Source organism: Sebastes umbrosus, chromosome 2 (genome assembly GCF_015220745.1).
Source record: "Sebastes umbrosus isolate fSebUmb1 chromosome 2, fSebUmb1.pri, whole genome shotgun sequence".
Lineage (NCBI taxonomy): Eukaryota > Metazoa > Chordata > Actinopteri > Perciformes > Sebastidae > Sebastes > Sebastes umbrosus.
The window spans coordinates 9,062,851-9,087,076 of record NC_051270.1 but is presented as its reverse complement, the minus strand read 5'-3'; the positions used below and the strand labels follow the sequence as shown (position 1 = coordinate 9,087,076).

General features: G+C 40.4%; 1 protein-coding gene across 1 annotated transcript; it reads left to right on the top strand.

Annotated features, from left to right (window-relative positions):
• Positions 1 to 98: 98 nt before the first annotated feature.
• On the top strand, positions 99 to 20,659 carry LOC119475626 (aminopeptidase N-like). The gene is made up of 21 exons (XM_037748494.1): positions 99 to 396; positions 7,145 to 7,871; positions 8,027 to 8,169; positions 8,459 to 8,598; positions 8,815 to 8,941; positions 9,909 to 10,063; positions 10,564 to 10,677; positions 11,269 to 11,412; positions 12,959 to 13,024; positions 13,337 to 13,402; positions 13,517 to 13,692; positions 14,259 to 14,335; positions 14,489 to 14,622; positions 14,988 to 15,043; positions 15,123 to 15,270; positions 15,351 to 15,442; positions 15,629 to 15,739; positions 16,350 to 16,517; positions 17,567 to 17,707; positions 18,276 to 18,357; positions 20,142 to 20,659. The coding sequence occupies exons 2-21, from the start codon at positions 7,270 to 7,272 to the stop codon at positions 20,292 to 20,294; spliced, it is 2,895 nt and encodes a 964-aa protein (XP_037604422.1). The 5' UTR covers positions 99 to 396; positions 7,145 to 7,269; the 3' UTR covers positions 20,295 to 20,659.
• Positions 20,660 to 24,226: the final 3,567 nt, after the last annotated feature.

Below are 24,226 nucleotides of genomic sequence, written 5' to 3'. Positions count from 1 at the left end.
CATTCAACCTGGAGTTTTCACTTTGTCAGCAGGTAAGCTGAGTCACCAGGCTGTGGGTCAGGAGTAATTTGCGTCGGACTGGTAGGGACACTTTGTACCTCTGAGGATCATCTGCGCTGAGTTCTTTCTGCTCAACCACAATGAGTCCGCAGTCTTGTTGATACAGCCGCATTCTTTCGCCCCCCCTTTCCACTAATTTTGGGATTTTTTTTGGGGGGGGAAACTGAGGGAGCTGCTCCCTCCCTTACATCCCCAGGAAAAACCTGTGGTAGCTCTCACCACCTCCCTCCTCCACCCTCACAGATGCAAGCGGTGAGTGTTTCACATCAGCCGGGATCATTCCAGCTCAACTTCTGTGTCTCATGCTCGCAGAGGACGTCCAGCTACAGGAGTTTGGTATGTACTGTTTTTCCCCCGGGTTTGACATTTTAATTTATCCAACATGCTGCATGCCACGTCACTCCTTTAGTTGCAAGTTGTGTTTTCCTGCACAACAAAGGTTCTCTAATAGCCGGAGTGTATTAGCTTTACAGCCTTTTGGCATCTGGTGCAACGCTGCGCTGCTTCTTTTACATTGAATTTGGTTTCTCAGAACTGGTCTGCAACAAAAACATTCATCCCTGACTGTTCACAAATGGTGCTTGAATGGAGAATAGACAGAACTGTGAAATGCTGTTTATGAAAATCAATGATGACTGGCCTCTAAAGTTAACACAAAGCAGTCAGTTCAGTCTTTGTTGCTTCTCTTGCTTCCTCATTCCTCTTATGAGTACTCTGGTTTCAGTTCAAATGACCTACATACAACAAGGCTAGTCACTTTAGTAGTATACAAACAGTAAATAACACTTGTTTAATGCAGTTGTAGAAAATAATTGTATATCTAAAGTCCTAGTTTGACTTCTTGGCTCTGCTGTGGATTAATCGGTTGTCAACATCCAGCGTGGGCTGTACTGGATATAAACTATGTAGCTGGCTGAAGCTTATCTGTACAGTGTGGAGCTGAGACCACACAGAGCTGATAGTGTAGGTCACAGGTTCATGTGCAGGTAGAACGATGATGCCAAAGCATATATGGCTACTAAAAGGTATTTTACCTTCACATTCTTGAGATAAGATGAACTATTGATCCCCAACAGGGAGTCAGTGTTGAAAAGGCAAATGATAAAGTGTGAGAGAAGAGAGAAATCAGTGTGTGACATGCTGGTGATGTATTTCTCCCTAAAGCCAAATGTAGATTTACAGTAAGAACGCAGGTGTCCAGTTTTAGTCATTCGCCAGATGTGCCCAGTGAATCACAGTCTTGTGCAAAAAGCAGAATACTTCAACTCCTATTTTGATGTACTGTGCAAAAAAATGCACAAGTAGTGCTTGTCTCTAACCATATGATAACAAAAGGAGTCCTTGGTTTTGACCAGCAAGAATACACAGTACTTGCAGGAAGCCAAAGAGAAGAGTCTGTTAAAATCACACCATGAAACAGATGTGGTCACGTGGCTCTTTTGTTGTCATTTGTTTTACTCCATGAAAATATGTGATTTTGTGCGTCCAAGATAAACATTCCCACTCACAAGATTACCCCGCTCTCTGCTGGCAGGGGGGGAAGTGCTTGTGATTTGTTTGGCTTATATTGCTTATTAACTTGGCCTAAAGAGACCTTTGGGACATTAGAAGCATTTACATCGTACAGATGGGTGATTCATTCATACTTTCTCGTTAACCCCTGCTTACTAACACAGACTATCACGCTGAAAAACAACTATTAGCACGGACTGCACCTGGGACAGAGTCCTTCTGGTCTGTTAAGATTTAATATTGTATAATATCAGTAGGCTACATATAGTCTGATATATCATGACAAACCCAACCTTAACCCTAGGACTTCTTAATAAAAATCCAGCAATATCTGTTATTTATCTCACATTTTCTAACAGACAAGATGACTTGGTCTAAATTGATTTAGGAAAACCTTAATCTGACTGTTTGACATCTGTTTTTTATTATTATCATGCCATAGAAATGTGCCATTTCTGTGCAAACTGCTTTTAAATTTAACGTTAGTGTGGTTAAGCTACCTCTAAATCACATAATTAATGTACTAAATTGCTAATTCATTAATTAGATTGTTTTCAAGTAGCCTACATATCAATAATAGTCGGGCAGGCAAACACCTAGCTAATATTTAAGCCGTGTAAATGATTCAAATTAAGTTTATTTACTTAAAAAATCTGTTTAAAATGGACAAGAAAGCTGAAACACATTTTGTTTGTAGATTCTGCGCTTGAGTATCCACATTTTTATTGGTAGCCTATTATGTAGGTTCTATGGCGATTATTTTTTAAACAAAGGCATTACAACCTCTCTTTTGGTTTCACGGTTTGACGTCCAGCCTGAAAACTTTAAACCCTTTTTTATTCTCATCTTCCCCGCTCCTGTAGTTACAGCACGCTGCCTTTGTTCTGAAGATGTTTTCATCTTTCAGACACTGCATGGCAGAAAGAAGCACAGATGTGCCGAGGGCGTGTTTCATATTATAGAGAGATCCTAGGATGTTTGTGTGGTCTTGGTCTGCAGAGTTTAATCAGATTCAGGTCCATCATTTCCAGATGCTCCGTACCTGTTGAGTGTTGAGTTATAGCAGTGGAGGATCTTTTTTTTTTTTTCTTTTGATGCCTGAAGGACTCATTGATCTTTACAGTCTTTAAATAACTATGATATTTGATCATCTCATTCATTGCTGCCTGATAGTAATTAGCTGAAATACCAAGACAGGTTACATTTTATAGAAATGCAATAATTTTCATTAATAGCTTTGTACCTTTTTCACAAGGAATGTCCGTTACCATCATAATAACCCAATGGCGAATTATCTGTATGCAAATACAGCCTAAAAAACAGTTATCTCAGTTAGGCGAGATAAACTTGTTTCCAAGATACATGTTCCTGTAACAAAAGAAATCTTATCTTTAGCGGTAGCCTCTCACTGTCATAAAAGTCTTATAAATGACTATTACAACACACCATGGGTTATGGATTAACCATCAATTTAGCTATACTAATCTCAAGTAGGCGTGTGAGGGGAAGACGGAAAAGTGGTATTAATGGTAATATACATAATAAGACATTAATAGAGCAATGTTTGGATCGACTGTTTGGATAGCTTTTCATTTCATCACAAAGACCTGTCACCTTCTAGAAACGAGTTTCTGAGCATCTTCATCTTGACCAAAATCTATTTAACAGCAACTTGTTAAGACTTTAAACTCCAGTATTGATGGTTTATTATAAAGTCAGAAAGCTACGACCCTTTATTAATCACTTACTAGCATTTATGACTGCAGATGTTTATTAGAAAATAAGGCATTACTAAAAAAGGTTACGGGTTCACACAGGGGGTCTGCAGTTGTAAATGTTACTGAATCAGTAATGGGAATGTGAGTTGTGGACTTTCAACTGCAATTATAGCCTTAGTTGATAAAGTTGTTATGAAGATGGGACAGTTTTCATCACGTGAAGCGTCAAGGTCCAAAGTCAAGAATGAACTCTGACGCTCAACATTGATTAAAAGAACAGTGTGTTTCATTTAGGGGGATCTATTGGTAGATATGGAATAGAATAATAATAAGTATGTTTTCTTGAGTGTAGAATCACCTGGAAATACAAAAACTTTGTGTTTTTTTCGTTGGCTTGGAATGTGCCGTTTATATCTACATAGGGAGCGGGTACATACTGTACTTACCAACTTTGACATCTTAAAAAAGGGAGGATTTCAAAACCAAAGCAGGGGGTGTTGGAGTTTCAGAGACTTTGTTTCCTTCATTCTGGTGACTTTAAAAGAGTGAAATAATATTTTACCTTTAACTCCCGGGAAATAAAACTGAATAATTTCCCCCTCTGGTGTGAACTTGTTGTGTGAATCTCTGGCATAAACTAATACTCATCCGTTTTTATCTATTTATGCTCCTGCTTGAGTATTTCTTTCTCTTAGTATTCTCCATTTCTCTCACTCACTGAAGGTCCTTTTGAGACACAACGCGAAAACGGCACCACTGCGTTCTGAAACACAAAATTTTCAACGGCTTAAACATGAGCTCAAACTACGCTGTGTCGCGAGCATAGACTGCTCTCTTCCGCCGGGAAACGACAGTTGGTGTAGCTTAATTGTCATATACAGGCGAAGATAACGAAAAGGGGAAAAAAAGTGTGAAAATTTGCCATAAATCGGGAGAAATACGGAAGAATTGTGACCCCGGGAGAAAACCGGGAGAGGGCGATGAAAAACAGGAGTCTCCCGGGAAAATCGGGAGGGTTGGAAAGTATGAGCGGGTCCTCTTCACGGAGATTCAAATTTTCGCGTCAGCCACCGTAGTTCTCCAACACGCTTGGCACACGGGAGAAAATTCAGTTGGTTACAATCTGCAACCTCACCACTAGATGCTGCCAAATCCTACACACTGCACCTTTAAGTCAAATATTGAATATATATTTCTGTACATTAAAAGAATACTCTTATCAAACTATTTTCCTAGAGAATATCATGAAATATATCACAGCTATGACAAATAAAATACTGGTGGGAAGAAAATGTATTTTATTGACCGAGGTGACGGATCTGCTGACATTACTGTGGTTACTGACACCTATGGGCGTCTCTCATGTACTCCCAAATGTACAGTACGATGATTAGATGAGGATGTTGTAGAGGAAACACCTGTACATGCTATCAGATAGGAAGGAAAGGATGGATGTTAAACAAGGACAAACACTGCACAGTTAGGATGTTCTACTTCAAATGATGGATGATCTTTGTGCGTTTCCTGATAATGTAAACTGATTTCGATATACGTAGAGCAGGAGGAGACTTCTGATCTCCCACGTATGCCAGCAGAATTATGTCACTGGTTAGTGCAATTACCTGAGAAAGTTTGATTAAAGCTGTAGTAGGCGAGATTGGAGCAAATATGATTCAAAAAAGTTATTTTTATAAAACGGTCGCTATATCGTGACAGTAGTGTATGAAACAAGTAACCTGAAAAAAATCATGTGCCTCTATCTCCTCCGGTGCTCCTAACGGCATCTGCAAGAGCGCCAAGTTCCGGTCACATGACCGGAGCACAGCCAATAGGAACGCTCTCTCTCTGAAATGACCTGTGATTGGTCAAAGTCTCCCGTCACGGGCTAGATTTTCTAAAGACTGTAAATAGAGCCATGAGGAGGTGCAGAAGTCTAGTTTTCTCTCAGAACACTTGAATTACAATACGCTGAAAGGTTATTATGGAATTGTTGCCCAATGATGCCAAAAATATTCTGCCTATTGCCACTTTAAGTAGGAAGACTTTGTTGGTTAAAATCTTTGATTTATTTGTAAGTCTGAGCTGCTTTGAAGCCACCAGCTTACCAAGAGATTTCCTATTGCCTTGAATTGTCTTTTACTGACTGTGATTAGCCTTTATGGTCTATACTTTATGAGTCAGGACAACATAAAACATGGGAGAGTGCCAGTAATGGATATCAGTTGTAAATGTTGCTTGTCGATAAGACAATTAACCAGTCTGTTTTATAATGTCACACTGTGATCTTTGCTCTTATCAAATTCTTGTTGGCTGTGACATGGTTTGTTTCCACCTGGAAAATCTAGTTGTAAAATAATCCAGATTTTGTCGTGATTATTGTCCACCCTGCTGGTTATTGTTTTACTAAAAAGAAATGCTACACGCAGAAGAGTTCATGACAAAGCCTAATGGAAAATACTATTACCAAGAAATATATCACAAGATAAAGTTATCACAGACAGGCCAATAATAAAAAGGAGAAGAAATCCATAGACAGGTTTCTTTTTTTAACCACACGCCACCTTTGATAGACATCTTTCAGCTCTGGCTGGCTAACATGACACATGTTCAAGTGAGATATGGCAGCTATAGTGGCAATGATAATCCTAAACGAGGCTATACACAGGTAAATGACCTGTGTGTGTCCAAAAACATGAGCTAAGAGCACTGACGCACTCATTGTGGTTATTATATTCATTAGCTCCTTCCTCAAAATATACCAGACACTGGATATATACCAGATGTGTTACATTAATGCAAAAACTCATATCAGAGATGACTGCAGTGTAAACAGGCAGACAAACTCCTGACAAACTGTGTCAATACTTCATATTTCAAGTTATTGTCAGTATTTTTTGACAACAACGTGATACATTTTACATCCAAAGCCATCATGTATTCTCCTCTACTCCCCCACTGACCACGTTTCCATGAGCTTCCCTGCACGGAGGACTTTGCGCTGCATGTTATTATATGAGTTCTGAATGTTCTCTGGTGTGCAATATTGAACATAAAAGTAGCATAAAGCAGTTGTGAATACATCTTGTAGATTTTTCTGGTGGCACACAATGTAAAACACTGTATGAAGACCAGTTGAGGATAGTGGTAATGTGTATTTTGTACGCAAATTTCATAGTAATTAGGTGATAATTAGCAAGTAACCTATTTGAAATGTCTTTGGAGTTACTGCCAAATTACCCCAATATTTACCTCAAAATATATGGAAACCAAAACTAATAGAAGACACTTCTGATCAGGCAAAAATCTCACCATTGTGCGATTTATTGTCAACACAAATATAACCTGGTAGCTGATGTCATGATTCAGGGAGTTTTTAAAGAAATATCAAAGAAGTTATTTGCTAATTATTATCTATTTATCAGCAGACATGGAAATAAAGCATAACAATTAACTTTGTATTATTTTCCTGGAAATGTATTAGATAAATTACCAGCTATTGGGAAATAGCGGAATATAATTATTAAATAATGTTTATAATAAAGTAATTTTCAATACATTTTGGGGTAAATTGGCAGTAAATCCAAAGAAATTTCAACTAGGTTACTTGCTAATTATCACCCATAAAATTTGCAGACCTGTAAAATGAAGTGTTATCATGTATTTATGACAATTACTGAAAAAGAATGACTGAAATGTAATTATAGAGATCAAATGACACTGTACTTGTAGCATAACAATGAAACTACAATGCCAGCTTTGAACAACACTGATTGTGCATCATTATTTGATAATTACAAATCTAAGAGTTGCAGACTAAATGACCAACGTCTTCCCATCTTTCTATTTCTCCTCAGGTGTTGATAAAAATGTATTTTTTGCCATGTTAATTGCTCAAGCGTTAACTGAGGAGGGAAGAGACCTTCTGTGCTGGACAGACTGAGACCCCTCAGAGTTCTCCTCTGCCCTCCTAAAATCGGACATGGGGAAAGTCTACTACGTCAGTAAAAACGTGGGCCTCGGGTTGCTTGTGCTGGCGGTCATTGGCCTGTTTACGATTATGGCTTTATCCATTGCCTACGACAAGGAAAAGGCCAAGAATCGAGGCAAGCCTGAAGATGGAACAGACAGCACCAGCATGCGTACGCCCCTCACCACCCCCTTCACCCCCAAGGAGCCCTGGGACCGCTACAGACTTCCAGACTCCCTCGTTCCCGTCTCCTACAGCATCAACCTGTGGCCCCGACTGAAGCCCAGAGCAGATGGCCTGTACGTCTTCAATGGACATTCGGCGTTGATCTTCAGATGTGTGAAGGAAACAGACCTCATCCTCATCCACTCCAACAAGCTGAACCTCACCACCTTCTACGGGCACCACGCTAGGCTGAGCGGCCTGGGTGACGCCACCGCGCCCGCTATACAGACGTCTTGGCTTGTTGTGAAGACGGAGTATCTGGTTCTTCAGCTACGCAGCAGACTAGCTGTTGGCGCTTCATATGAACTCTACACTGAATTTCAGGGGGAGCTGGCGGATGACCTGGAAGGCTTTTACAGGAGTGAATACACCGAGGATGGTGTGACGAAGTAAGCAACGACATAGCATAATGGTGCACCACCGTTGAGCTATGGACAGTAAGAGTTAATTGTTATGTTTCCAGTGATCCTGTTGATGGGACTTTGGAGTATTTTGCTTGGTAGGTGTCTATTTTGTGTTAATGTTTAATTGGAACATTTTGCAGAGTTGTCGCTACCTCGCAGATGCAAGCAACGTATGCCAGGAAAACCTTCCCTTGCTTTGACGAGCCAGCCATGAAAGCCGTCTTCAATGTCACCATCATCCACAGCCGAGACACCACGGCTCTGTCTAACGGCAGGGAAAATGGTTCGTTTTAGAAACACAAAAGTTCAGTCCTTTCTAAGTTTTGTTACGACGCAATTCTCTGTGGAAACTGCACAAAAGCAAATTGTAAAATCAAATAAGAATAGACACAAATGATGGTTAGTACAAGACATTTGATATGTTATTTAAAAGTGATTTTCAGAGCAAACGACAGAAACGTGTGTTATGTGTGAGACAGCAAATAATGAATAACTTGGACACATTATCAGAAAATCAGCAACTAGATGCTGTTAATGCTAACAGAGTCTAACTCTTCCCCTCCCCTGAACAGGCACTGCAGACTCTGTCATTGACGGCGTGCCTGTCAAAGTGACTACGTTTGAGCCCACAGAGAAAATGTCCACATATCTGCTGGCGTTTATTGTCAGTGACTTTGAAAAAATTCAATCAACCCAAAACAAGAATTTGTTGGTAAGAAATGTTTGTTCCCTGTAAATGTTTACATTACCAGTGCGGTCAGCATACAAATTGATTTGGATCATAGACCAAAAGCATTACAAACATCTAGTGTTAATGATTTAAGGCTCAGAGGTCACACCATCCTGTGACCCCAGAATAAAAAAAATTAGGACAAAGAAAGTTTTTTTTTCTGTTATAATGGCTTTAAAGCTGCCAAATTCTTCACAGATCAGAATCTGGGCTCGAAGAAAAGCCATAGCTGACAAGCAGGGTGACTATGCTCTCAACGTCACAGGGCCGATCCTTAGGTTCTATGAGCGGTACTACAACGCAACATATCCGCTCGCCAAGTCAGGTAGGTCAACTCTGCATCAACACGCTCAGGCAAACATTTTCCTTTGACGATAGATATATTATTCTCATTTCCTTTATCTCACTTTTCCCAGCCTTCAGTCTTTCAATTCAATTGGAAAGAAAAACATGTTGTGCATTAAGCTTTGCTCATTTGCTGTTGGACGTTTTTACCGGTGTTGAAGTTTCGATTTTTGAGATTAACATCATTATAATGAACCAGTGGTAGTGAATCAACAAGGCTAAATGTCTACAGGCATCCTAGTGGCTCTGTGAGGCTGGACCCAAAGCACAGCAGCGCTTTGAGCTAAATACTAATGGTGCCTTCAAATGGGGTCGTGTTTACCGTGTTTACGAGATGAGTGTACCAATATCATGACAATCCATCCAATAGCTGTTGAGATATCTCAGTCTGGACCAGATGGATGGACTGACCGATTGACTGACTGACTGACAAACAGAGACTGCCATCCCTAGACGCTAAAACCAGACAAGACATCACAACATAAATGTTATCCTCAATGCTCTATTGTCTCTGATGTGCCAAGCTCCATTTAAAAACCTTGATTATCAGCAAAGATATACCTCATAGGCAATGACTCAATGCCTTCAATAGGTCCCACTGGTGATTTCATCAATTCAAGAGTATTTCAACCTCCCTTTTCTTCTGTTATATTTTAACCAACTTCAAATACACGTCAATGTGGATGGTAGACAACCAAACAACGGAAGTTGTATTGAACCAAGCACTGATCTGTGGAGCAGATATATGCTAAATAAAGCATATCCTTATTATGTAGAAAATGCCTTGATGATGTCTGATATGCAAGGTAAAAATGCAGTGTTTTTTATCGCTTGGTGTGCCATTCTCTCCATTTAAGAGGAAATGGGTCACATTAAGGTCAAGTCCACACAGTCATGGCTTTGGTGATCCATTTCTAAGACATTTCTGATGTCCTTGTCCTCCCCAGATCAGATAGCTCTGCCTGACTTCAATGCCGGTGCAATGGAGAACTGGGGTCTGATCACATACAGGGAAACGGCCCTGCTCTATGACCCCATCATGTCCTCCACTGGAAACAAAGAGAGAATAACAACTGTCATCTCCCATGAACTCGCACACATGGTATGCCATAAGGTTCCTGCCAAATAGCTGCCATCACCTCTGTTCCAGTTTTAATAATCAGGAGAAAAATAAAGATCTTATAAGTTAAAACAGATGTTCCTAATCAGGACATTAATTTGGTGCAGACTCAATCTCCACTCTTGTGAAGAACACAATAATGTTGTAAATGTACATTTAGCCAAAATACTCAACCTCCCTTTGCAAAGGCAGATGACAGCTCATCACCTGGGGACAAATTAACCTTTTGGATGTATTTAAAGCCTGACATGAGTGATGTGAAATTTTGTGGTTGGGAATTTTCTTAAGCCCTGCTTATTCAGTTTTTATATTTCTTGGAGTTGAAATTTAGTGGTAATGTTGGCCAAAATCTTAACTCACGGCCACACAGCAACAGTTTTCATGGGAACATAAGGTCCCTGAAGAATGTACTGAGCTTAACCTCGGTGTTAGTGATTACTGTGGCAAGACTCTTCATCTCTTTACTCTTTGTGTTTTTTTAGTGGTTTGGCAACCTGGTGACTGTGCGATGGTGGAATGACCTGTGGTTGAACGAGGGCTTTGCGTCATATGTGGAGTACCTCGGAGCTGACCATGCTGAGCCCACCTGGAACATTGTAAGAAGAGCCATGCCAGCACGTTGTCATCCCAACTCGTCACATACTGACGCTTTGTCAGATCCCTCGACGTCACTTTTCGGTCGCAGTAAACACGTGATTAATGTTGTGAATTAAATAAAAGCACTTGCCTAGGTTCAAGCAATAAAACCACTATAGTCGGGTTTAGGAAAAAACATGTTTTGGGCTTAAAATTACGAACAGCTGATTGTAACATGATGCTCGGGACACAAACGGCGGTCTTGTGTATGAAAGCCCTGTATTTGACCCACCTGTCCGGTGTGTGTCTCTTTTGCTCTTTAAACTACGTCACCACAGCACTTTCCCTGAGTGTTTAACATTGACACGGATGGGTTTACATTATAATTAATGGAAAGCCCTGTGCGTCTCATACAACGGGCGCTTTGTACGTTGGTATCGTCTGTGACAAAGCTTCAGTATTTGGCGCCGTGGGAATGAGAACGGCTGGCCATCCTTGTACCTTCAAAGACAGGGAGCCTTGACACTTGCATTTCACGGATCAATGTGGTCTCGCATACATGTTTGGGTCAGAAAGCCTGTCCTAACTCATCTCTCTGCTCTCGGCTACAGAAAGACGAGATCATACTGTCTGACGTGCACAAAGTGTTTGCTGTGGACGCCCTGGCCTCCTCCCACCCGCTGTCCCGTCGAGAAGAGGAGGTCAATACCCCTGCTCAGATCAGCGAGATGTTCAACACCATCTCCTACAGCAAGGTTTGCTTCTCTGGCAGAATTTAATACATTTTTTGCAAGATCTTATACAGACATGCAGTATTTATTCCAATTTCACACATATATATGTTCATTTATTTGTATGAGTAAGGAGGCCCTGTGATTGAAAATACCCAAAAATGAGGCAATACCTTATGACATTGGTATCATTTCAAGCCTGTAGCTCTGCCACCCCATATAAAGGGGGGATGTTGAAGGTTGATAAGCAGGCGTAGTGCAAAAAAGTGCCATTTATTAACAATAAGCTCACTGAAACAAAGGGCAAAAATGAAACCCAGGAAATTCAACAAAACTACATTTAAACTGAATCAAAAGAACATCAAACAAAAGAAAGCTGCAGCCTCACAGCAAACTGCAAACTCCCTTTTCCTCCTCTTACTCCAGTGAATGTTAATTATCTTCTCAGCTTCACCTAACTGGAACCTATTACCTGACCAGGTGAGTATAGGGGGAGCTAAACCAAGCAAGCATCCAAATTCACACAGAATAATGAACAGACCATTAATACAAGATCTCTAAGTTACTGCTCACATCTCTATCAATCTAGGGGCACTCACACATACCAACGAGCCCACCAACCATTATAGAATATCATTTACTGCAGAACTATCTCACCTATATCATCCTACATGTTAACAGACCCCAGCCGCTCCCTGCTAAGAGGACATAATGAGGCAAACCTGTTTGCAATTTCCTTGATTGAGCTGCTGAGCAGCTGATCCACCCCAACAAACCTGTCAGAACAGCAACATCTTATGAACTCATTTAACAAACTAAACAATCTTGAGTCATTTATAAACACTACTTGACATGGTATCAAATAAACTGAAACATTGGACTGAAATCAACAATCAAGCAGACACAAAACACTGTTGATTTTGGGGAACAGGGCCCAGTGAAAAGGGAGAAAGGCAACCTTTTCACAAAGCCAATTTCTATTTTTTATTATTACACGGGGTTGTTGAATACTTGATTCTGATTGATTAATCACAGCGGTCTGTTTTTTCTTTATAGCAGACCGTTGCTATGGCCGAAGTTCTGATGTCGGATTCTGGCGGACCGTTTTTGTGTCAAATTATTGATTTCTCAAGAAAGTAGGCGTGTCATAAGCAGGATAATGTACAGCTATGGTCGTTGTTGTGAAAGAAATCCCTTCAGGGCGATGTCACACTCGGGGTTTCTTTCACAACAATGACCAGCTCGCTGTACATTATCCCTTACTTGTCCACTTTTAGGCAGTTTTACCTGATCTGTTCTCTTTTTTTTTTTAATCTCCAGGTAAAAACATTTAGCATAAACACCCAAGAAAACTGTAACACCTTTGTATAAGAAAATATTCAGTATGACTCCCACTTTTCAGTTTTTTTTGTTGTTTTTTTCATCCAGTGTTGACTTTTGTCATTTCCTGAATCTTGTTGCCCCATCAGGGAAACATCTTGTTTTAATATATTGGATGCAAAATACTTTGGTGTTATGAAAAGTTCAAATCAGCCAAAATTCTTGTGGTTTCTGTGTTTGTTGTCGTCAGGGAGCGTCGGTGCTCAGGATGCTGTCAGAGTTTCTCACTGAGCCTGTGTTTGCCAAAGGACTCAGCGTGAGTATTAACTGTCATAAGGGCTAATCACTGATTTAATACTGCCGCAGGATGTGTTTGTGTGTGCGCGCATTAGTGACAGAGTGAAGAGTCTGTGGTTATGTTGAATCAAACCACAATCATGTGATTGTTAGTCCGTCTGGTGTGTGTGGGTTTGCTTTATGATTGGTCACTTCCTGTGTGCTGTGGTTAGACTCTGACTAATAAACACAACGTATTTGTGTATTTCACAATGTAGCCTTATTTAACATGATTACAGCAAAGGCAATATGTTGACAGTTACTGCTCTTCATAACTGCTTTCTGTTCTCAGTCTTACCTGAACACATTCGCCTTCGGCAACACAGTGTATACGGACTTATGGGACCATCTCCAGCAGGTCGGTGCAGTTAAAAGTCCTCACTGTCATTTAATATGTTTCACCTGGCAATGTGTCCTTGGGTGTTTGTGTGTTTCGCTCTTAAATTACTGCGAAATTCTCGTTTGTTCTCAGGCAGTTGAAACCACACCAGCTTTGCATATTCCTCACACCGTCCACAACATCATGAACCGCTGGACTCTTCAGATGGGCTTCCCAGTGGTCACTATTGACACCCGGACAGGAAGTATCAGCCAGAAGCACTTCCTGTTGGATCCAGACTCTGTAGTGGAGAGGCCCTCTCAGTTCAAGTAGGAATCACTTTTACCTTATCCTGTAAGTTCCATGTTGACGATAAATGAAGAGATTCCTTCATGCAATATCTGCCATTTGGATAAATGTCTACGTTAATAACACAATCACTACTGGCTGAAGCACAAACTAAATAGCTCCATGTCTTGTGCTGTGTCTGAAATCATTCACTCATTCACTACTCCATCTGCTGCTGCTGGTAGACCACCCATAATAAATACTCTAATTTTGTGATTTGTCTCTTAGCAAAATGCTCTGAGTGAATTTAAGTTCCCCTTGGTAAGCACTGTCTGTGTCTAGGGCTTTTATTGTGAAAGGTAACAATTAACGTTCATCGTGAATGTGGGGGCAATAAGCGTATTTTCCCAAATTAATAAATATGAAGAACTTTGTGGCTGTTGGTGTTGCGATGCGCTGATCTGCTCACATGAAATACATTATTTTTCAGCTGTAACTCATTGATTAGTCTCAATCTCGCTGCTCTCTCTCCTCTCGTCTGTCTGCCACTTTTTTCCTTCAGCGCAATGCATGATGGTATATAGTGTTTTTGTGTGTTTCTCTCCAGTTACACATGGTTTGTCCCGATTAAATGGATGAAGACAGGTGTGGAGCAGCAACAGTACTGGCTTCTTCAAAAGACAGGTATATGGTCATAGTAACACCCATTGTTCTTCTATATTAGATCTGAATACTAGAGAAGAAAAGGCTTCCTATCCCGATTAGTGGACTTAACCAACCACTGGTCATTGCATTAACTGAATATTTTGCACATTTTTCTGTAATATTTTCCACCAGATGCCCACAATCTGATGAGAGTTTCAGGAAATGACTGGGTGCTGGCCAACACCAATGTATCTGGGTACTTTAGGGTGAACTACGATCTTGACAACTGGGATCGTCTCCTCTCCCTGCTCAACACCAACCATCAGGTGAGTCATATGCCCATTATGCGTTTTAATAACGGTTGCTTAATTGCCCACTCAAGTTCAAGCTTGTCATTCCAACTGAGACTGTATATAAGAAGTGGACGTAGTTACCGTGACGTCACCCATTGGTTTGTGGACTGCCGTTTTGAAATCGGAATTTTGTCCATCACCATCTTGGTATTTGGGCATCGCTATTTTGGTTATTTGTAATCAGAAGTGACAAGAGTGGGTGGAGCTAAGTATAACTGAACGCTGACTAAGAGATTTTTTGGGCGACCCAAATGTTATAATTAACTTTCATGAACTGAAAAAATACAGTGAAAGGGTTAAAGTCGTAAGACGAACATTGTGTGTGTTGTTTCTTTCAGGCCTTACCAATCATCAACAGAGCACAGATCATAGATGATGCTTTCAACCTAGCAAGGTAAAGAAAAACTAAGTATTTAAAGTATTAAATACTTTATGCATTGTATGTCTGCAAAGAATGTGTTCCCTTTGTGCAGAGCCAAAATAATCAATACAACATTGGCCCTGAGAACGACCAAATACCTGTCCAAGGAAAGAGACAACATCCCCTGGCAGTCAGCTCTGAGAAACCTCGACCACTACATCCTCATGTTTGACCGCACTGAGGTTTATGGAGCTTTACAGGTTAATACTGCGTTACTATGAATACTAATACTGGAGAAGTATATAAAGGGAAAACTATTGCTGATATATTTTTATTTTAGTCATACCTCAAGAAACAAATCCAACCACTTTTTGAGCACTTCAAGACGATTACAGCTAACTGGACCAGAGTACCTACAGGACACACTGACCAGTAAGAATTCGTACACCAGAAGATATATTTTTAAAGCAAAAAGCAGGTGATTTACCATTTGGTGACGTAATTTCATTCAATGCAATGTTGCAGTTGTTACCTTTTTTTCACAAGTCTCACACACATTGGGTATTGTCATGCTGTATTGCAGTTTTTCACAGTTTTCTCAATCATCCCTCTTCTCAGGTATAATCAGATCAATGCTATTGGAATAGCCTGCAGTATGGGTGTGGAGGGTTGCGGGCAGCTGATCAAAAGCTGGTACAGACAATGGATGGACAATCCACATCACAACCCGTGAGTACAGAGCAGTTGAAGTCCGTCCTTTTGTGTTTTTGAGGTACGGTGTGTAGGATTTGGCGACATCTAGCGGTTTGGTTGCAGATTGCAACCAACAGAGTACCCCTCCGCTCACTCCTCCTTTTCCAAGATTGCGGTAATGTGAGCTGCCGAGTGTAAAACCGTGGTAACGCAGTTCGCCTCACTCAGAGGCCACCCTTTTCCATAATAACACTACTTTAGGAGCAACGGAAGTCAGACGAAAGTTCATGGCTCAATTCAAACTGGATGAAAAAGATTTGTCTCTCACCTTTGATTACCATTCATATTTATATTTATAAGGTCCCATGGTGGTCCACTGAAAGGGTAGTGACTTCGCCTCTCTATGTAGATATGAAGGGCTCATTCTAAGCTAACGAAAACACAACGATTCTTAGTTTCAGGTGATTATACACTAATGAAAACATAATTATGAATATTATATTCCATTTATGCTGATAGATCACCCGAAATGTAACACACTTACTTCCTTTAAGATTTCATTTTCGCACAAATTAAACTGTGAGAGAGTCTTTGTGTTTGTTAGACATTTTCTAATCTACTGTATGTTTACCTTGACATTGACCAGGATCCATCCCAACTTGAAAAGCACAGTTTACTGCAGTGCCATAGCCTTCGGTGGCGTGGCGGAGTGGGACTTTGCCTGGAGAATGTTCAAGAACGCCACTCTGGCATCTGAAGCTTCCAGGCTCAGGGCGGCCATGGCCTGCACCAAAGCACCTTGGCTTTTGAACAGGTACAGTATGTGCGACATCCATATTTATGGGAGTATCCTTGTTCAGGGAGGTTTGTGAATGAGACACTCACATGTGCTCTACCAATGTACAACACTGTAACAGTTACATTTATGTAACCGTGAGAGTGGAGAATTTTTATCTATTCAGCAAACCACTTGTTTTATGTGTTTTCTGCACTTTCAAAGACACTAACTTGGCTGATTAATAAGAGTTTAATTTACTTCAAACCTTGGACACTTGATCATTGATCTGAAATGTTGTTCCAAAAGAAGTTTAGCCACCATTTGACGAAGGTTTCATCTAAATTTCTTATCAAAATTGTTTTTTTTGTAACTTGCTTAAGTGGCACAGGAAGCAAATAGTCATAGTCAGCGGACTGACTCAGTAGGCTTATGTCAGTTTCACCGCAGTAGGCCTATTTACAGAATATTTGCAAGCATTGTTAGTCAGCAACGTTAAGTCAGCATGAGCTAATGGTCATACCAGACCAAGAAAGACTCAGACACAGCAAATTGAAGAGAGTGGTTGTGTTTTACTGCCTAAGATTTCTTTCATTTGTAAGAGGGTGAATGTGCCTTAGGTTGTTCAAAAGTTACATACCGTGAGTCTCACTTTTACAGAATTTTCACCTTGTGCTAGTCACACTGATTTGACTGCGGGACTGTTTGTGAAGTGTGTATTCGCCGTGAACGTTCTGCTGTAGCTATAGCTAGCAACATACTGTGTGCCTGTATGACAGCTCAGACTTTAGCTAATCTCAGAGCTCACAATTAAATGATTTTCTACTAGGACGGACCAATCTTCACCTTAATTCGTGCCACCAAGACAGAATATTTGCTTTGCATTCTGCCAGAATATACCTTTAAAGCTCAATTGATTTTACGCTTTTAGGATAGTTGGTAACACTAAGGTAACAACTGTGTCACCCTTTTTTAAGTGCTCCAAGATGTTTAAAATATTCAATGATCTTCTGCTAATTTTTCCTCTAAAAAGAAATGTTTTAAAAAAGTGTTTTGGAAATGATTGCTTCGTGTTTTGGCCGAGCCAGGTATCTGGAGTACACCCTAGACCCAACTAAAATCCGCAAGCAAGACGCCACCTCGACCATCCAGTACATCGCCCGAAACGTTGTGGGGATGCCGCTGGCCTGGAACTTCGTCAGAGCAAGATGGAGCTACATTTTCCAACAGTAAGAGCTCACTCCTTAAAGGAGGGTTTGTTGGAAAGCACTCTCAAAGAAAAAATTAAGGACGGAAGAATATTTTAATACATAAGCCACAGCAGCACTCAACTGAGCGTAAAAGTGAAAAAAATGCTGAGGATTTTAAGATAGAAATGTAACATCTCCAAGTGCACGTAGTGCTTTTTTTTCGTGCACTTACTCACCCAGTTTGCTGAGTGTGCAAGCATTTTTTTAAGCCTGCCCTAGATAGAGTTAACTAGAAAAATAGTCAAGTCTTTGACAATAGAGCATAAATAACCTCGGGCTCGGTTTTTCAGTTGTATAATATTTAAAATCTAGCGCACTCTTGCTGGTTTCTTAAGTTTACCAACCCTAACTTTAAGTGCTTTTGATTATGTTGCAACTGTTTTTGAGCCTTAACACATGTCCAACATCACCAGACTTTATTTGCTTTTATTTGCAGATTTTCCTGTTTACGGGGACATTTATCGGGTGTTTTCCCAGACAGATGTTCAATGAGGTCAACAGCAGGCACCATCGTTATAGTAAACAGCATCTTTCTTTCCTTTATTAGGTATGGATCAGGATCATTTTCCTTCGCTAATCTCATCAACGGAATCACAAAGAGATTCTCTACAGAGTTCGAATTACAGGAGGTATGAAGCCCGCGCAGCCTCACACAAATACACACTGTATTTCCTGGAGAATATTTATAGGAAAAGAAAGTCAAAATTAGTAAAATCAGTAAAATCAATATAATGACAAGTTGTAGTAGTGGAATTACCTGACATTTCTGTAAAGTATTGGGTAATTACAGAGTAAAATTAAAGCAGAACAAAGAATTGTTATACTAAGTGGTGTAGCCCACATACCGGGTAAGACAGGTGGGTCGTTTCTGTAGCCTATATGTTAAGGCTACCATAGAGGCTAACATAATACTTTGGTAGTTACTGAGTATTTAAAGAAAAAAAAAGTTTACAGGTTATGAACTGTAAAGAAAACATCTGCTGCATGAAACACATTTTGTGCTGCCTTATTAAAAGCTGTTTCACACCAGTGCAATGCGAAAATGTGGTATCCTCCTGGAATGAGGGAAGTCCACCCGAAAATTGACAAGATTGACATCTATGCACAACAGGTCCGGTGTGAATTATCCGTGTTGCTGAGTTCCATTTTCGCAATGAGTTTCCTCCTAAATTGTGCTTGTGTCCACTCCACACAACAAAAACCTATCCAGACAGAGAATGTGTAAGGGGCTAACATCAACTACACAATACATAAACTAATCAGACCCCAAATGTGATGCTAACACCGTTCAGTGACCAACATATAATGTTAGCAAAACCATCTACATCGTATCCCAGCTGCTGGGTGATCTCAAGCCATATATTGTCCTTTTACAGTGTTTGGTTGTTGAAGTAGTAGTGTTTGTCGTACATTATTGGGTGTTGAGAAGGGGACGGCCCACTGTGATTCCGAAACACCAATAGTCAGAAAAATATCCCACAGGACCGAAAAAAGGCTATCTGTCCGACAGTCCGTGAACCCGAAAACAAACGTCCGTTGTTCCAAGGCCCCAAAAATACACACAATCCACTGAAATCGAGGTCCATCCGAATATTTTTCCCTGCATGAATGTTCCGCAGATGTGTGTTTTTTATTGCATTGCAGGCTGTTAGCAGGTAATACCAAGTTGTGTGTTCTCATATTTAACATTGTTGTTTCCCAAAATAAACGCAGCAGCCAGTTTCCACGACATAGCCAAGTACTTTCAGTATAATAAACCTAATGTATTATAATTTCCACCGTGTTACTTTCTGATAAGCCAAGAAGAGTAAAGCCACTGCAATAGCTGTTTCCCAAAAGTGAACGGTAGATGCTGCTGGAAATGTCACAGTAGTCAACTCAGAATTTTTCCACTGCCTGTAAATTGTAGTGTGCATTGTTTCTTTGAAACATATGGGTAGTTTCAACATAAATAAGAGCATGGTTATATGAACTTTGGCTGTAATTACTTTCCCCATGGCCTGTAAAGTGTAGCCTGCCTCATAACTCATTCGGATGAAAATATGTAATTATTTTCCAAATACTAAATGAAGACAAGGTAGGTACCATGAAATGTCACGGTCATTACCTTTCCACTGCCTGTAAAGTGCACATTAACTTATTTTTAGGGAACATAAAGCTAATTTCCATATGATAGACATAACAGTATAATTACCGACCAAACCTCTTTATTCTGCTTTAATTTTACTCTGTAATTACTCAATACTTTACAGTAATTTCAGGTAATTCTACTACTATCATTATATTGATTTTACTGATTACTTCCTGGCACATTCTTCACATTACTATGTAATCAACGGCCTGTAAATTAAAGGGTTACCCAAATGCAGAAATTCAGTTTTTCTTTCTTTGTTATTTTTGTGTCTCCCCCTAGCTGAAGAAATTCAAAGGAGACAACCTCCATGTTGGTTTTGGCTCAGCCACCTTGGCCCTGGAGCAGGCTATAGAGAAAACCACAGCCAACATCAAATGGGTGACGGAGAACAAAGCCCATGTGCTGACGTGGTTTATTGAAGAGTCCACATGAGAACACTTGGACACTCAAAATTACACACACTCTTTTTCTTTTTGTACAGTCAGGGATACGTGATGAATGACAATCACTATAATCATCTTCTTCTTGGTAACGGTTGAGCAAAGACAAGTGACACACACAATACCTCACTGGTCATCCACTTCAGTGCGAAGGAACAGTCATATGATGAACAGTGGGTCACATGTATTTCTATAGAGAGCCTAAGTCACACCCCTTCAGGTGGACCCCCTTATTTCGGAAAAAATATGAACGGTGGTCAACGAAGAGAGATAGATTTCTTTTTTTATCTCGTTTGAATTGCGCCACGAGTTACACATATGATGTTTGTCGATTTAAAACATAATTTTTCAAGTCAAGAAAGTCTCAGTTTGTTGTAGGTTTGTCGTAGTATCATTTAGTTTTGTGTGAAACCGCTCAGTGAACTACATCTCTCGTCACCAACACTAGCTAGCTAGTTAATTGTTCCACGCGCAAATGAAACGTTATCTTACTTGATGTAATTTTATCCAACGACTCCTGGTCTTTTTATCGGCCGGGAAGAGAAAGAACGAGCAAGACCTGTTGCTGGTGTGAGTTCATCACAGTACAAAACACGCAGACATCATAGCTTCAGAGCGACAGACATCACTATGCGACTTCTTGGTGTGTAGTTTTTCTAATGACGTATTTTCACAGTCTTCAACAGTTTTACAACATACTGCGACTTTCTTGACTTGCAAAATTCTGTTTTAAATGGACAAACATCATATGTGTGATTCATGAAGCAATTCAAACGAGATAAAAAAATTATTTGTTTCTCTATATTTTTTCGAAAATAAGGTCCCGTGGTTGTCCACCGGAAGGGGGCGGGACTTAGGCTCTCTATATATCAGTGATGTTGCTGTAAATAAACCAGTTGAACTCTCACGACTAGTCTGAATAAATTAACAAAAGATTTACTTACATAAAATTTCTTTTGACTCTCAGAATGGCATCAACTCATATCTATTTCTTCATTATTCTCATTACATGTTGCTGCGTACTATGATCAATGCATTTATATCACAAACATGAGGCATTGAGCCACTTGTAGAGCAGCTTCAGTGTTCATTGGCACTGATTATACAAGTGGCTGAAGCCTGTGACTGTTATTAGGGACCCTAATCATGAAGGGATCTTAACTTCATGCTGTGTTTTTTAACAATTAACAATTCCTGCAGCTTCTTCCATGTTAAGTCATTCTCAACACTGGATGTCTGTACATTGAAAATCCATTTTACCTTCAGTGGTAGGAAAGAAAGAGTCTGATTTGATTTTTATTAGGCTTCTTGTTGTCCTTGTTTAACCTCGATTGTTACATCATAAATCATTGCACTACATGATGTACTAACTGTCTGCCAAGTCTATGCAAAGACTCAAAGGAGAAATAAATCCAAAAGGCTCAGAAAGACCTGATGTCTGTGTCTATTTTTCTCTATATAAAAAGGATTCCCTGCATGGTCTCTGGTGACCGCTGTCACAGTCTGTGTTTGGGGTGGTTTCTGAAAGTGATAGAATTAAAGGCTCCACATAAACCAGTTTTCCCTGTCCATATGTCTGTGTGGGTGTGTTTATGACTACAGTCGGGAATTGAAACTGTCATGCTTTATCAAATACTGGAAATTGAATCTTACAGGAAATGTTCCACCTCAGGACAGAGGAGTGACATAAGCACAGAGGAGAAACTTGTTACAGCCTGTTTGAAACAGATGTTGTGATAGTTCAAGGTGACAACATGAGCTGATAAGTGGGTTTTACAGCCTTTTTATGACCTGTATAGAGTTGAAAATAATAATAATAGTTTTGGCTGAAGTGCTGGAAGAATGGGTGAGACACGCCCAGTTGCGTAGGCTCATTTTCCATAACTGGTGTAGCATTACAATCACAGCACAAGTCTTTTCTCTCTTTACTGTGGACTTGAAATTAAGCCATCAGCACATTACAAAATCTGGTTAATCTATCTGGCGATAACAGTTCTTTCCTACACTGTTGCAAGAGTGTGGATGAAGGAAGTTGTTAATTATTACTCATTTAGAGGCTGGTTAGTTGGCTAGCTAATGACAGAGGAAAAAGAAGAGGCCTTTGGGAATATACATTTTTTCCTCCGACCTATTATACAATTACAACGAATTACAATATACGACTAAAATTACAATATATTCACTTATTATGCACCGAAAAATGAACTTACACGGCCTGTTGGTCAACAAACACATCACAACTCGTGAGTTCAGAGCTTTCAGAGACTTTCCACGAGGTCGTGAATACCAGAAGAGGGGGCGTTCATATGGACTCTTCTCGTGAACACGGTAAACACGACCCCATTTTAAGACATGTGAATGAGACCCAGACCGAGGCTGGACCGCGGGGCTGGGAGGCGAAGTTAAAGGAAACGCTACTGCGCCTGCTCTATGGGCCTAATGGATGCAGAAGATTGCCGGATGATCCGGGTATTTTATCACTCGGCAGTTGGGCCATTTTGGCTTCATGCGCCACTGATCAACTCTCATAGGAATGAACGGAAGCCCGCCTACAATGCTGTATCCATTATACATCCATGCTTACAGCAAATCCACCATTTTTGGAGTATAAAAGGTAAGAATGCCATCCACTGGCTGTTTAATGCAAGTCTCAAAAGATAACACAAAACACTGCACAGTGAATACAATTCAAAGGCCGAATTGTAGTATAGCATACAGTCAGACACAAAGGTAGACTAACGTTATGGGTTTCATTTTGCATGATACTGGTAATGTTAGATTAAATATGCAGTCTTAGCAGTCTTGTTAGTATTCCGTTAGTATAACATTAGCTAACTTATCTTTGTCTGGATGGGATGATTGTGTTGTTGGCATTTGGCTTGTAGATCTTAATAATGTCATTCCTACGTTTGTAAATTGGACATCGGCTTCCAAAGATTAACATATTTTGAACTGCTGACAGTCACTAATGCCAAAACACATCAGTGACCGTAATGGTTGGCTAGCTGTCATGGTCCTCCTAGTTCGTAAGGGTTGATATCATAAACTAACTTCAAATTTGTAATATATCGCACCTTTGCCTCTGTCAGCTTCTCTTTATGGGTATTTGTCTTTCGCACTTGCTTTATACATTTCTGATGATGAACGATTGAAGGATGAATAGACCGGTGACAGACAATGAGTCTACCGCATGGATGTATAAAGAGAACTCCAACAGCGTTGGAGGTGGGGCCCTGTTTATTCCTATGAAAGTTGCTCAGTGGTGCATGATGCCAAAATGGCTCGTCTTCCGTGTGGAAAAGTACCCGGATCTTCCGGCGATCTTCCGAATCCATTGACACCATGAAGCAGGCGCAGTAGCGTCCGCTCTGTCACATGGCTCGGTCACGGGGTCAAAACGTCACGTTGTCGTCATGGCTTGCTAACTCGCCGGCGCAGCCCTCACTCCAGCCTTGATCTGGGTCTCATTCACATGAACGGAGGAAGGGAAATAACTCTGGATTTGGCTATTAGTGCGTTTTACAACTTTTAGGACCTAATGATTTAAATAAGGACTATTCAAGTGTTCGTACTGGGAAGTTTATTCACCACAAAAAAAATTATCCGTTGAGTTACAGACGTCTCTTTCCCAATGTAAGTCTATGGGGAAAAGTATTTTTGGGCCCAATGGCATCACGTGATGGACATAGAAGTTGTAGTACCGTCGTTTGGCCACTAAGAAAATTGGGATCAACGACCGGCGTTCTTTCTGGGGGCTTGGTCTACCGTATCTCCGTACGCCACCCTCCAAAAATGGCGGCGCACCCCAGATTGCACCGCGATTCCCATTCCCTACAGCCAGGTTTCAACCAGTAGAGGGCAGTCCCTATGCATATACAATATGTAGAATTAAAATACTTTGCACTGTCAAGATTTTAACCTGAA